Raw genomic sequence first — 14278 nt, 5'->3', positions numbered from 1 at the left:
TGGCCCATTTAACTTTTAAACCCTTTGTAAAAGGCTAAAGAACATTTCACACTAACGTTAATAACTTAATTACTTGTAATTTGCCGTATGAACCGCATGTTAGTGCAATACCACCACTATTGGTACTACCACCACTATAGGTACATTTACCCTATCTTCCACTCATGTTTTATCAGAAAACGTGTTGAAACTTTTAAGTTTCCATCGATTTTTGCGTTTTTTCATGAATGAAAAACATGTTTTTTTTTGTGCAGTTTTCAAATGTTCGGGTAAGACAGACACCTGATATAGGAAAGATGGACACTATGAAGGGTAAGCTGGACACCTGTAGAAAACGTTGGAAAGTGAAGAAATTCATAGTATTTTAACATATCCTATTGCTTTCCAAATCATGGTACGTACATAAACAAATTCTAGGCCAATTGCAACGACGGTTCATTCAGCCTTGAATTTAGGAATTGTAAGCGGCGGTTCTAATATATCGTAGAATGCATCATGTAAAGCATTAATAAAATATTACGCACTAACAGCTGACGTTGCTCCAGCTTACAGAACTACAGTCTAGATCTTCCTTTTAGCAAATTACGCCGCGAAAAGTCCACGACCCCAGTATTTTTTGAGGGACTAGTTAATAGTTTAATTCATTTTCCACCATGTCAAAATTCAACATTTGATATTTGTAATCCCATAGAATTTCTCATCTATTCGTGAACGATGTCATAGTAGCCATTCGTTATGCTATTACTCGCTCGATGCTGATGAGGCGCTTCACGAAATCCAATATCTTGTCACGACTTGGACAACTACAAGCAATAAAAAGATGAGGCATTGATACAACATAGTACAGAAATAGATAAGAAATTCTGTAGGATTACAAATATCAAATGTTGAATTTTGACATGGTGGAAAAATGAAAAGTAAACGAAAGTTATAGTTATAGTGCGATCCTTAAGATAAACGCAAAATGCACCCCGCAATGTGTAGGAAATTGTACCTGAACGCATAAAGTACGAAGGTTTATCCAATTTATTACATTGTTTCGGAGCGCAGAAGTGTTAAAACCGTGGTACTGGGTTTCCTCCATTGGGTTCGTTAAACTATCCATCTCCTAGCGCTAATACTGGCGGCAAATCCGTCGCTGGCGGAACTGAGCCCACCGGAATCACTACCGTCCCATTGATTCCGCACTCTGAAGCTCCGAACCGGCAATCACGTGTGCTGCTCCTTTCTACGTGTGCTTGTACTACTTTTTCCAAACTGTTGATTGTTGGACTGTGGAAACTGTGGAAAAAAAGAGAACGTCGGAAAATGTTAAAAATTAGGTGCTTCTTATAGCGTCCATCGATCAATCCCACATCCGTTAAAGCGCTTACTTTGACTTACTTTGAATTGCGTGATTTCCTCTGCGAGACAGAAGATGACCGGGTGATTGTCGGGGGCAGCTTGCCGTTCCATTTGTTCCGCAGCAAATAGTACACAAAGTTGTCGCCAATATAATCCCAAACCCGGTTCGTGCCAAGCTGAAGCACGTCCGTGGGATTTGTCATCCGACAATGAGAGGCAACGTGACCGCCCTGAAATTATCACATCCAATGTAGGTGCGAACGGATTGCCGAAAATAAAATTGAATTTCCCCAGGTTCTTAATGGCCGATGGTGGCAGCACCTCGTCCATCGGCATCTGCTCGTGGTATCTGCTTTCGATACAGCACCAGCTGCTTCTATGTAACCGGGTGATGCAATCACTCGAAATAGAAATTGAGAAATTCAAACTGAGAAGTAATACTGTGTGGTAAAGCTGCGGTCATCAGCCCTAGCCGCACACAATAATTAAAATGCATTATTACCATCAATAATCATCAGCTGCTTCATCGGGTTTTGGAGCGAGGATTCCGAGGGGCCCAACATGACCGTTGTCTGGCTGCGAATTGGTCTGCTAGTAGTTCAATTTTCAGCAAGCTTAACGATACCAATGTTATATTAATGGCACACGGAAGGTAATAATCTAATTCTTCCGATAACGCAAGGAAAACGAAATGGAAGAAGGTCAAACACCTGTCGACGCGTTTCAATTCCACACGGGGCACACTGTCATAGTAGATTCAAGTAATAAAATACCGAGAGATAGTAAAAAAACCAAACGATTATTGTAATAAAATAAAGCACAAATCCCACAAAACACCTTTTTGCTAGTGGTAAACAAACTGAAATGGTTTGTTTACCTTTTCAGTATGAGAGCTAACCACGTACACTACGATATCATTGATTGCCTGCGTGCGTATGTGAATTTTTAAAAATAACGGTAATTGCAAAGGTAACTGTGGGACGGACAGTGTTCATGAAACGAAAATATTTGAAAACTCATAAATAAAAATATAACGAAAGTATATTTGAGTAAATACATTTATGTTCTGCATTAATTATGAATCCCTTTCAATGTGTATCCGCAATAAATATTATATTTTAAACCAGCTCCTACATTTGCAAATTTAAGCAGTGCTACCGTTGTTCACCCATATCTTAACCCTGGTTTGTATCCCCATCGATATACCGCACACATACACAATATTTGGCGCCACTTGTGCATATTTTGCAAAGCGCAAAGAGGCAATTGAAAATGGCTTACAATACTGATATGCTTTCTGATATTTTTCAGGACCGTGAACAAGCGATCGAGTGGATGCAAAAGCGGGCTCTTCTGCAGCCGGTTCAATTGTGCCCGAGATGTCCAAAGGAAATGAAGCTAACTCCCTACAAAAGCATCGACGGCTACAGGTATGTATGTCCCGACTACAAATGCGGCGGGACCAGCAGCATCCGGGCCAGGTCCATATTTGCCAACCACAAGGCTTCGCTTAGGAGCCTTGTGCGTTGTTGTTACGAGTGGGCCAATGGGGCCAACTCAACTCGTTGTGCGTTGGAGACTGGCCTCTCCCACAACACGGTTCTCTCGTGGTACGATACGATCCGAAGTTTTCTTTGGGAAACATTCGATCGTACACGAGAGAAGATAGGGGGCCCTGGCATGACGGTGGAAATCGACGAAACTGTCATCACTCGTCGAAAGTACAACGTCGGCCGGGTCGGTAGATCCGGTCCTCAGTGGCTTGTGGGTGGGATATGCCGGGAAAATAAGTCCATTTTCCTGGAGCGTGTCCCGAAACGCTCGCTTGCCGTTTTGAGCGATCTGGTGGTTCGGCATGTTGAACCCGGAACGAAAATTATGACCGATCTCTGGAAAGGTTATAATGGGCTGGAGGAGCTTGGATATCCCCACGAATGTGTCAACCACTCCAGAAATTTCCTCAATCCAGATGATAACAATATCAACACACAACGGATTGAGAATGTTTGGAGATGGTTGAAGGCATTTTTGAGAAAACAAAGCACTAATATTAAAAGCAACATGGACAAATATTTTGCTGAGCATATCTTCCGGAAATGCAATGATGATGTGTTTGTCGCCTTGATAGATGCCTTGGGGAACCAAATCGAACATTTTTAATAATTAGTTTTCTTTTTTTTTAAGCAGGTACACTCAAAGCAGATTCTCATTTGGTCCAGAGCAGCTTAGCTGCGAAACGGACCCAAGGAGGAGGTTTTGATGACACCTTGCTAAGGTGTATTCTACATTTCCCCTCCTTGTAAAAAAAAAGAAATTAAATTTTAAAACAAATCCCTTTCTAAGATTTTAAGGCAGCGCAGTTGAAAACATCGATTTTTTTATCGGGGGTTTTCCCCTGCGGTAAGTAATTCTAGATCATAGCGATCGGCTTGCACGAGATGATAACCCAATTTCCTTCGTTTCCTAACACTTTCTATTTGCATGCCTCCTGCCGCACGAGCTCGCCGACCTACGCGTCGATCCGGTTTTAAGTGGCAAGCGGGATAAGGGATAGATCTAGTACACCGCATACCATCCGACCGATTTCCCCAATCAGTAGCACACCTCACTAGTCGAGGGGGTTTCCCCTGCGGTAAGTATTGATACATCATAGCGATCGGTTTGCAAGAGACAATGTAGGCAGTTTATTAATATTTTTTTTTATTTTTCTTACTATTTGCATGCCTCCTGCCGCACGAGCTCGCCGACCTACGCGTCGATCCGGATTTAAGTGGCAGCGGGAAAAGGAATCTACAACGCCAACCATCCGACAGTGTTCACGATAAGAAAGGAAACGTCTCTTATCGTGGGGTTTCCCCTGCGGTAAGTTATTTCACATCACCAGTACAAGACGGTAACAAAATTTGTAAACTTAAATGTTTCTTTTTTTTGCATGTTCCCTACCGCATGAGTTCGTGCTACATGTTGGAATTACAAGCGAAATGATAGAGAATCGTTTTTCAGTACACATGCCACAACACACTATCGGTAAGTAACCACATGCTCATTTACTTTTTACTGTATCTCTTATGTTTTTTTTAAACGTTATTTTGTTTGTTTTACATTCTTTTTCATTTTCTAAGGTATTCGTTTTCCTTCATCTAACTGTAAGAAACAGTCACTGCGCAACATCCTACGATAGCCAAGCATATAGACGAAACATTAATGTTGTATCATGCTAACCCGTGACAGGCAAGTGCTCAGTAACTCACGCACGTCCTTCAACGCACACATCATGAAACATCTGGTGAATGAGATTGCTGAGCAAAACACTCACCAAATGGAATAGAATGGATGAGTTTATTTTATGCATCATGTACCTCCCTTTTTGCCTTATAATGTGACCAGTGCCTTATTTTTTTCTTTTGTTTTATGTTAGCATAGGATTAGTATTAGTATTAGTTTGGTTTAATTAGATATAAGATTTTATTGTGCTAATATACGCATGGACTATTGAAACATATAATTATGTGTTTGTTGAGCAACACCATTTGGGTAAAAAAAAAATACGTGTACTCGTGAGGAAGCACGCACTTTGAGAAATAATTAACATCAGATTTGCTAATCATAAAACCAAACGTTGTGTTAGAGCGTATGTGAGGCCGTTGTTTGTTACGCTCGTTGTGTTGGCTGCGGTTCTCGGGTCGAACAAAATGCGGACAAGACAATTGGTTATAGACAATCGATCCTAGCACTTGCCGCAGGTGCGTAATCCATAGAACAGTATTTCTTCTTGGTCGCGATCGTCCGATGTTCTCCGCTTGTTCAGCGGATCAATGGTTAATTCAAGCGGTGAGGTGAGCCTTGCGTGTCACTATGGTGCACGTAACTATATATTAACAACATCTAGGAGTATTATTAAGGGCCATGGTTCCGTTATAGTTAAAACCACGCAACAAGCATAAGGAAACTGTAATTGAAATTTGAATCAGTTAACAAATTATCTAATGGAACAGATAATGAAGCTGATTTGGAACTGTGTACACAATCATGCACACAATCGTGACACTATCGCAAGTGTTTATTGCACTATAACGTTATTTACATGTTAAAATTATTCATTATACAAACACAAATATAATTATTGCATTAAATATACTACTCATTTTTTAACTGAAATTGTATAAATATATCGCATTACTCACCAATTGATAGCCTATTTGTTTTTCTTTCGTTTGGCAATAGGGTGTAGTAGCCACATTTGGAATATGTAATGTAATCATATTTTTTATTCTACTGGGTTCGGTCGGTTCGATCGGTAACAACATAGGAAAAATAAAATAGGTGCACATAATAATATGCACGCACCACTAACAAATACTTTTACTAGACCCGTTCCAAACAGAGTCCAGTGTATGTTTAGTGCACCTTGTATATTGTTCATTTGATTCTGAAAATTTGAAAAAGAAACAAAGATATTAGCATTCTTTACACTTATTAAACGTACAGAAACTATATGTATACTTGCCTTGCGTTATACTGCCGTCAAGATATACCGAGCGGGAGACCGTCACCATCCTACCCGAGCAGGATGACGTTGTACATATTCACGGCTGCGCCATAATGATTTGGTGTGGTATGGATGATACGTGGGAGCTGTGCCAAAAACATCAAACCATTCTCGCCTCCTCCTGATAAGCTTTAGCGCATTAGCTCCTTGGTGATGTCATCATCTGGTTCCTGCGGACAGTATATTCATTCCTTACAATCCAATATCCCCAGCGACTCGGCAAACGTTGCGACCGAAAGAGCCAAATCTTCTAAACATGTTCGTAGATTTGCACTTGAAGAGACAACTAGATTAACCAAAAGAGAACATGTATGAAAATTATTGAAAATGTGTGAACGATAAAAATCCTCCACCTAGTCAACAAATAGCCACATGCGGGTCGCGAGCCGTACTATGCCGATCGTTGTCCTAACCGATCCGATCTGTGTCCTGCCAGCCGATTGGAACGCACCCTCCCCTTCGCTAGAGCCACCGACCGTACGCCGATAGTCATGCCAGTTGTTGATGAAACGGTGTCTGTGAACAAAAAAGAAACAAACATGAAGCTCAATCGCACACCCGGAACATACAGTGCATCGCACCACAATAGACGACGCAACTTAACTTCCGCTATGCTTCTAGTCGCGATGGCCGGACACACTCGGCATCGTTACACAGTTTGATCGTGCGCGTAGCGAATATATCGAACGTATGCAGCCGGCTCTTGACCGCCCTCATTCGGCGTGAATGGCTCACCGAGAACCGGCTTCGCTGCCAGCTCGGCCGCGCCGATTGCATCCTGCTACTGCCGCTCGTCAATGCGGTGCACCTCGAGTGCATCGACGACCGGTCCGTGGAACAAGGCATTCACAGAAGATCCAGGAAAACCAGTTGAATCCCATCAGCCGGGAACCAGCAACCTAAAAAAAGCCGGACACCAACCATACCATTTTTTCGATCCTAAAAAAAGCCCAACAACCGGAACGATACTATCCGCACCCTCACCGTCGATCTCACAGAACGAACGGGACGAGTGTTTTCCTGACGAGCTTGCTTCGGATAGTTGTGAAAGTGTTCCACGTACAACTGGTGGGTGATTTTCAGCTTGCTCGAGAACACCTGCACGAACCAGGTCTTGTGGAACCGGCGCAAACACTGCAGCGTGATCAGCGTCATGGCATGCCGTCATGCCATCGTCTCGGTAGGCGTGGTGCGCACCATACGCTTGTTGGTTGCCAACGTATCGAGGAAGGCGATTACGTAGTCCCGCGCTGGCTACATCATGACGGCAAATCCGGCCACCGACCAGAGGGCAGCAAACGTCTGCCGGATGGCAGTGGGCAGATGCTTTTCGATCGTTGCCAACATTCCACCGAGCACCACGATCGTCACGATGAGGTTGACGAAAAGAAAGCTCGACCGAATATCGAACCACGGGAACTTTAAGAGGCGAAAGAACTCCGCAGGAGCCAAAGCCTCTCTAAACCATACTAACAACAACAACAACCACGGGAACTGATGATAACCGCAACGAAATGTAAACAAACCGCCATAAATGAAAACAACACCAATTGAAACTGACACAAAGAGTGTGGAGCGACCCACAGTTCCCAGGTCGCATGTTCGAACTGTCACTGGTTTATTTACAGCGCGGTATTGGGTTTTTACCACGAAATGTAAACAAACCGCCATAAATGAAAACAACACCAATTGAAACTGACACAAAGAGTGTGTAGCGGCCCACAGTGCCCAGGTCGCATGTTCGAACTGTCATTGGTTTATTTACAGAGCGGTATTGGGTTTTTACCCACACACATGCATCTACCAGCGGATTGCGCTACACCGAGTCTACCCATCTCTCTCGATCTACCATGATTTTTTCTGCTATCGCACTCATCCGGGAGTTAGGCATTCTCAGTCTGTCCAGAACTTTCGTTGTGGAAGGATGTGCGGGAGTGATGCGCGATTTCTTGTGTCCCCTACTTTCCTTGTTTACGTTTTGCGCAGTGTTGCTTCTTATTCCATTGTGGAATGATTTATCCTAGATAACTTGTTGAGGTAAGGTTCTTGATCTCATATGTGCTTCAATGTACTAATTCAACTAATGCTTATCGTCTTCAAAGTTACAGGTGCATGCGCCATTCATCAACGCCTACGTGTTGGCATCATCAACAATCTTCAAAGTGGGTGACGGAAAGAAATTGTTTTCCAGTTTTAAAATATTAAGGTAAGTGTTGCTCTCATGATATACGCAAAACTATCCAAAGTAATACGACTACATAGATTAATTATTGGTTCATTTTTATTGACAGCGTTCAGCACAACTCAGCCACAAAACAACGCACTGGATTGCGCTAAGAACCTGTCGAAACGCGCGCAGCCCCCGGGAGCGGTAGGAGAAAGGAAGAACAAGAGGAGGAAAAACTAAAGCCAGCGCGCAGCTCTGATGGTACCCCGTACGCGGTAAGAAGAAAAAAGATCGAGAGGAGTGTTAGAAACTAACAAAGAAACCGAATTTTTTAGGCTTAGGCGTGGTGCCAAAAAATTAGTTTTTATTTTAGGCGTTTTGTGGCTTGTTCTCTCGGTGAGTTCGTTTTACTGAAAGGGCAGAAACTGCCGTTCGTTCCCTATTTAAGCTATTTTTGTCCTATCCGCGATGCGCTTAGCTGACAGTTTGGCGGAACCCTACAACGGTTACAACAAGGAGGAAGAACGGTAAATTTGGAAGGGGGAGACCGTTCTGTCGTCTACACAGTGTGAGTATGCCAAAGCACGTGTTGGAAGGGAGAGAAAAAGTTGGAATAAACCGCATGTGAATGTGTGCATACAGCAAAAGTAAAAATGTGTGCCTCATCATTTCTATAAGCAGTCCGAAAAGGGGGTGGAGCAAACACATTGGTATGCGTGAGGTGCAGAAGAAATCAGAGCGTGATAGTATGTGTGAACGCGATCGTTCGGGTGGAAGGTGTCTATGTGTGCGTGAAACCACATTTCCACTTATACTGCAAGTGGGTACGTAAGTGGGTACATATGAGTACAAGACGATCCCATACAAAACTTTTGGCTTTTTGCGGACTGGGTGGACAGTGAATTCTTTTTCAAAATGGAGCATACTTGCAACTCTTGCGCAACCGAGATCACCGAAGACCTGATTAGCTGTTATATTTGCAACTCACCGTTCCACATCCGCTGTTCACGCATTCCTGAGGATGCACTGAAGCTAACCAACGAATACCAACAACTCCACTGGTACTGCCTACGTTCAACAATGTGATTATTAATCCTCGCACTAAATACATCAAACAAGCTTTGGCCTAGTCGAGCATACACACAACAATGGATGCCGTCGTCAATAGTCTCAAATCTGCACTTGAACCTCTAGCAAAAGAAATTCGTACTGGTCTATCGCAGCTTAATGATTCGCAGAAGAGAACACCACTGAGCAGTCACCCTCCTGCCAAATTACGCAGAGTTTTACCAGCGAAGAGATCATTCTCCGAATCGACGTCATTGCATTTAGCTTGATGGGCAAAAATTTCGACACCACTTTGGCTAAACCGATGTCGTTTACGGTTCGCATCCCGACTCATCTTCGTGAAACTGCGTTATCGTCTTCGGTTTGGCCTTCTAATCAACGTGTACGTGAATTTATTCTACGTGATAACCGTCCAGCCTCATCCCATCCTTTGGCTTGTCCCACACCGATGAATGCACATGAAACCCCACTGTAGGGATTATAAGGTATGGGAGGAAGAGATTGAGAGAGAAAAAGAGAAAAAAAGAGATAAATGGATAGTTGTATCAACAGCGAGAGAAGGACAAGGAATAGAATTGAAGAAAATAAATCGTCAGTTGAGTTAGAACTGTCAGCTGGAACACATATACTGTGAGTGCGTGGCGTATTAATGAGATCCGAAAAGCGTATTTCCTCCTCCGGTCACTACAATGGCGCAGTTAGGAGGGATACGAATCAGTATTGCGGAAGACATACGCATTGGTAAAATGAGTGAATCAATCTGTGCGTCACGGGTGAGTAGCTCTGGCATTTTGGATTGGATGATATGTATTGATATAGATTAAAAAGAGCAGACTCACGCACATTTCTTCATGGGAACGATGTAAGTATTAATAACTAGTACAGCACATTCCTACGGGGATCGATGCAAACATGAATACACACACCTATAAACAGGATGCGCATGCACGGACAGACGGATTCACACACATTCCTTTATGTTTATGTTTATGTTTATGTTTATTTGTCTATCGATGGACAATAATGCCCTCTCGAACCATTTTTGCAATGTTTTACAATGAGTTCTTTACAATGGATTACAATAACATAGAACATAAAAATGTGCACTATGGAACCAAGTTTAACACAGAAACACGATCATTAAACTCAGTTGGCGAAATCCTCGGCTCAAAAGCGTCGCTGACTGCGTTGAAAGCACGGCACATGAGTAGGAACGGGTCAGAGGAGCCAAATTGCGTTCTACGGTCGTCGAGGGCCAACATTGCCCGAGTCCGGAGCGGCCTGGCCGGAACGTACAGGTTGATGGCAGCCAGTAGTGACGGAGAGTCAATACGGCCGTCGAGAAGTCCCGTGATGAACGACAACCTGGCTTTTCGTATACGCTCACTTAGGGTGGGTAGCCCGAGTAGTAAACACCTAGTCCGGTAATCGAGCCTTTGGTTCCATGAGCGAAGTGCAAATCGTGAAATTTTGCGCTGGATTGATTCCAATCGAGCTAACGGACGCGCTGCAGTTGGCCACCATACGATATTTGCATATTCCATCAACGACCGGATAAGTGAGCAATAGAGCGCCTTGGAGCAAGGTATATCATTAAGCTCGCGAGTCATATTGATAACTAGTCCTAGCATTCTATTGCTGGTGGCTACTACGTGATCCAGCTGATCCTTAAATGATAGTTTTGTATAGAGCAAAACGCCTAGATCTTTGACACATTGTTTTCGCGCCAAGGACTGTGCATCAAGCGCATATTCATATAATGATGGGCGGCGAGAACGACTGAAAGTGATGGCTTCGCATTTATATGTGCATAGGGTTAAAGCATTACGGTTGCACCAACACTGGAACTCATGCAAGGAAGTTTGCAGTCGGGCGTGGTCTTCTGGTTCACGAATAACACGAAAAATTTTCGCGTCATCTGCGTACTGTAGATGATTATCAACCGGAAGGATCAATGTCGCGTCGTTGATGAAAAGAAGGAACAGCAAAGGACCCAGGTTGCTGCCCTGCGGGACTCCAGAAGATGCATGCACTGGACTTGACATGTACGGGCCTAACTTCACAGAATATTGACGATCTGTAAGGTACGATCTAAGCCACATTATCATAGGAGGAATGGGAATCGATGTCGATGAAAGTAATCGTATCGCACATTCCTTGATGGGATCGATGCAAGAATAAAGAACTAGTGAAGCACATCCCGGTTGAGCCGGTCTCGTAGTACAGTCGTCAACTCGTACGACATAACAACATGCCCGTCATGGGTTCAATCCCCAAATATACCGCGTCGCCATACGTAGGACTGACTATCCTGCTATGGGGGGGAATCAATTAGTGTTGTGTGCGACAAAAGAGGTTGCCTACCCCTGGAAGCCGACAGGATGAGTGCCGATCGGGAGAGATAATCGGTGATCGGTCTTCTGCATGATGCAAGAGATCGATACACGAACGGGGGCTCTCTCCTACGGACCGCGATAGAGGTCAGACGTGCGTGCTACGCTTATTTAATTGTTAAAAAAGTGAATTTCATGTGTGGCGTTTAAAATAAAGAGAATAAGTTTTAAACAATACAACAATTAGTCACTGAAAGCCAAAGCCCACAAGTTTGGTACAGGCAGGCCTTGACCGACATCGGTTGTTGAGCCAAAGAAGAAGAAGAAGCACATCCCTACGGGGATCGATGCAAGAATGAATAACTAGTAAAGCACATTCCTTCGGGGATCGATGCAACTAGGAATATACACTCATGTAAGCAGGATGCCGGGTGACGCACATGAGATCGATGCTAATATGAATAACTAGTACAGCACATTCCTACGGGAATCGATGCAAACAGGAATATATACACCTATAAGCAGGATGCGCATGCATGTAGTGCAACAATAAAGTACAGGAAAACTTACGCAACATTCAATTCAACTTATCGCATACAATTTTCTATACCCTTCTCCAGTCCTTTCCGATTTTAATACCGGAGCCCCTAATATTGTTATGTCAAGTCGTGAAATGTCAATTTGCTCTGAAGCACTTCACCTCTTAATATCAATACACCTTGCACAACACCTATCAATTTCGTCCATTTTGGATAGAGAATAGTCGTGTTCAGATCGTTGACAAGGCCAGTAAACTTTAAATCATCGCAAATTATCAAATTGAAGCAAAATGAAGCGCGGTTTCGCTAAAACGTATAACAAGAAGAATTCAGTGTGGTTGGTCGAACATAATTCCAATCAAGGCGATGCATCTAGCTCATCAGATTGTGCCAAGACTAGAGAATCAGTGGCGTTCATCGCAGGACCCTCTACTTCTTCTTCTCTATCGTTTGCTACGCTCCAGATTGGCGAATGTAAGCCAATGGAAGGAGAAGAAGAGATCGACAAAATCACCTTCGATAGATGGCTCAATATTTTGGAATCATCAATGGCGTTGGCCGGCATCAACGATGAATCAGTAAAACCCAACATTTTTAAGATGAAAGCCGGTTCTAAGTTGCTAGATATGCTTGACGGTACATTAAGCAAGAACGGCCCTAACCAAGGTGTTATAAATGACAAGGTGAACCCAAGCGGAAATTTTCGGACGATAACTCATACACTCTCATAATTTGACAAGCAATATATGATTGTATGTGTGGTTCTTCCATTCGTAACATTTCGCTCTCCAAGCCAAGCGTTGAAGCAGGTTATGTGTATTTCTTTTTGTGTATTACGTTTAGTTTGCATCAGTTGTGTTCTTTCGTATCGTATCATTCATATAAATACCAACAATTTAAAAACTATTTAACCTCAAAATGTGTAACGCTAGACGTGCAATGAAGATAGAAAATATGCCATTGCACGCTGTTGTGGTTATGTGCCGAAAAAAGTCTGAATCTCGTACACTGTTTCGTTTGTCAAATCGTGCACGAAATATCAATCGAAAAAACAGCCGAAAAGTGACATTTTTACTCGTTTGGGTATGTGCCGAAAAAAGTCTGAATCTCGTACACTATTTCGTTTGTCAAATCGTGCACGAAATATCAATCGAAAACACAGCCGAAAAGTGACTTTTTCACTCGCTTGGGAAGTTGTTCTGAGCAAAATGACATTTCTCGACTTGACATTTCTCTTCCGGGGGCTCCGGTATAAAAATCGGGGAGGGCTGGTGCGGGGTAATGAAATTTGTATGCAGAGAGTGACAGATGTCCCCCACAATGTCGCCCAGCAAAAGCGAAAAAAATCAACCTTCTAAATACATTATCCTTGGCCCTAACGTGGTTTCTCATCCATACTCGAACGCGGCTTCGAGAATACTTTGGTTCGCGAGACTATCGGGGCGAGTACCGCCTTCGAACGACGAAATCCGTTCGAAGCTCATGAGAGAATGAGAATCATGAGATACAACTGTCAAGCATTTAAAGACGTTAATATCTACGATTTAAGGATAGTTATGTTTTGAATTTTGATTTTGCCGATTTTTTGCCGTTGGTATTGGATTTCATTCGATACATTATTATTGGATGATTTGTTATCAATTATAAGGCAGCACTTTCTTGAAATATATATATACATATATATATATATATATATATATATATATATATATATATATATATATATATATATATATATATATATATATATATATATATATATATATATATATATATATATATATATATCAATCAATTAGTCACTGACAGCCAAGCCCACAAGTGGGTACAGGCAGGCCTTGACCGACATCGGTTGTTGAGCCAAAGAAGAAGATATATATATACATATTGTATTTATATAACTATATTATTATAGATATTTGTATGTTTATTTTTATTCTGATATATTTTGTTTTTTATATACATTTTCAAAACTGATGAAAATTTATGTCATTGGAAATTGATCACAAAACATTTTCAAAATGTTACATACCTCTAAGTTCAATTCACTTCAATCATTTAAAGCAAAATTTAAAGCAAAACGTTACATTGAAAACAACATTCGTTCCAAATCCGCAACGCAAAACCTCGCGGATTTCTCCCCATACAAACGGGAACGTTCGACCCCGGCAGGTAGAACTCATTCTTTCACGCGTTTCTTACAGGCTCTCAATGGTACGTTATTTTAAAACTGAGCGCCAAGTGAGCGTCTTCTGACAACCGCGACGAACGAATCTCG

At 42.4% G+C, this 14278-nt stretch overlaps 1 protein-coding gene and 2 long non-coding RNA genes across 6 annotated transcripts; 2 read left to right on the top strand and 1 right to left on the bottom strand.

The window, feature by feature from the left end:
- Nucleotides 1–910: 910 nt before the first annotated feature.
- LOC133393563 (uncharacterized) lies at nucleotides 911–2939 on the bottom strand. Of its 2 annotated transcripts, XR_009766252.1 has the most exons (3): nucleotides 1847–2939; nucleotides 1384–1744; nucleotides 911–1281 (listed from the first exon to the last, which is right to left on the bottom strand). XR_009766252.1 is itself a non-coding variant. In XM_061659051.1 (2 exons), exons 1-2 carry the CDS (start codon nucleotides 1678–1680, stop codon nucleotides 1210–1212), a joined length of 369 nt encoding a protein of 122 aa, XP_061515035.1. In that variant the 5' UTR covers nucleotides 1681–2939; the 3' UTR covers nucleotides 911–1209. The 2 variants fall into 2 exon arrangements, 1 of the variants encoding a protein (XP_061515035.1); XM_061659051.1 differs by having other exon boundaries at nucleotides 1384–2939.
- Nucleotides 2940–3143: 204 nt separating this feature from the next.
- On the top strand, nucleotides 3144–4849 carry LOC133392926 (uncharacterized). Its single transcript, XR_009765897.1, has 3 exons — nucleotides 3144–4206; nucleotides 4333–4371; nucleotides 4467–4849. It is a non-coding gene; the product is annotated as an uncharacterized LOC133392926 (long non-coding RNA).
- Nucleotides 4850–7790: 2941 nt separating this feature from the next.
- LOC133392925 (uncharacterized) lies at nucleotides 7791–10706 on the top strand. Of its 3 annotated transcripts, none has more exons than XR_009765894.1 (3): nucleotides 7791–7930; nucleotides 7996–8099; nucleotides 8185–10706. It is a non-coding gene; the product is annotated as an uncharacterized LOC133392925 (long non-coding RNA). The 3 variants fall into 3 exon arrangements; XR_009765896.1 differs by having other exon boundaries at nucleotides 7800–7930; nucleotides 8002–8099; XR_009765895.1 differs by lacking the exon at nucleotides 7791–7930 and having other exon boundaries at nucleotides 7937–8099; nucleotides 8185–8335; nucleotides 8396–10706.
- The last annotated feature ends 3572 nt before the right edge of the window (nucleotides 10707–14278 follow it).

Source organism: Anopheles gambiae, chromosome 3 (assembly GCF_943734735.2).
Source record: "Anopheles gambiae chromosome 3, idAnoGambNW_F1_1, whole genome shotgun sequence".
Taxonomy (NCBI): Eukaryota; Metazoa; Arthropoda; class Insecta; order Diptera; family Culicidae; genus Anopheles; species Anopheles gambiae.
Note: the sequence above shows the minus strand (reverse complement) of the source record. Positions and strands in the feature narration are given on the sequence as shown.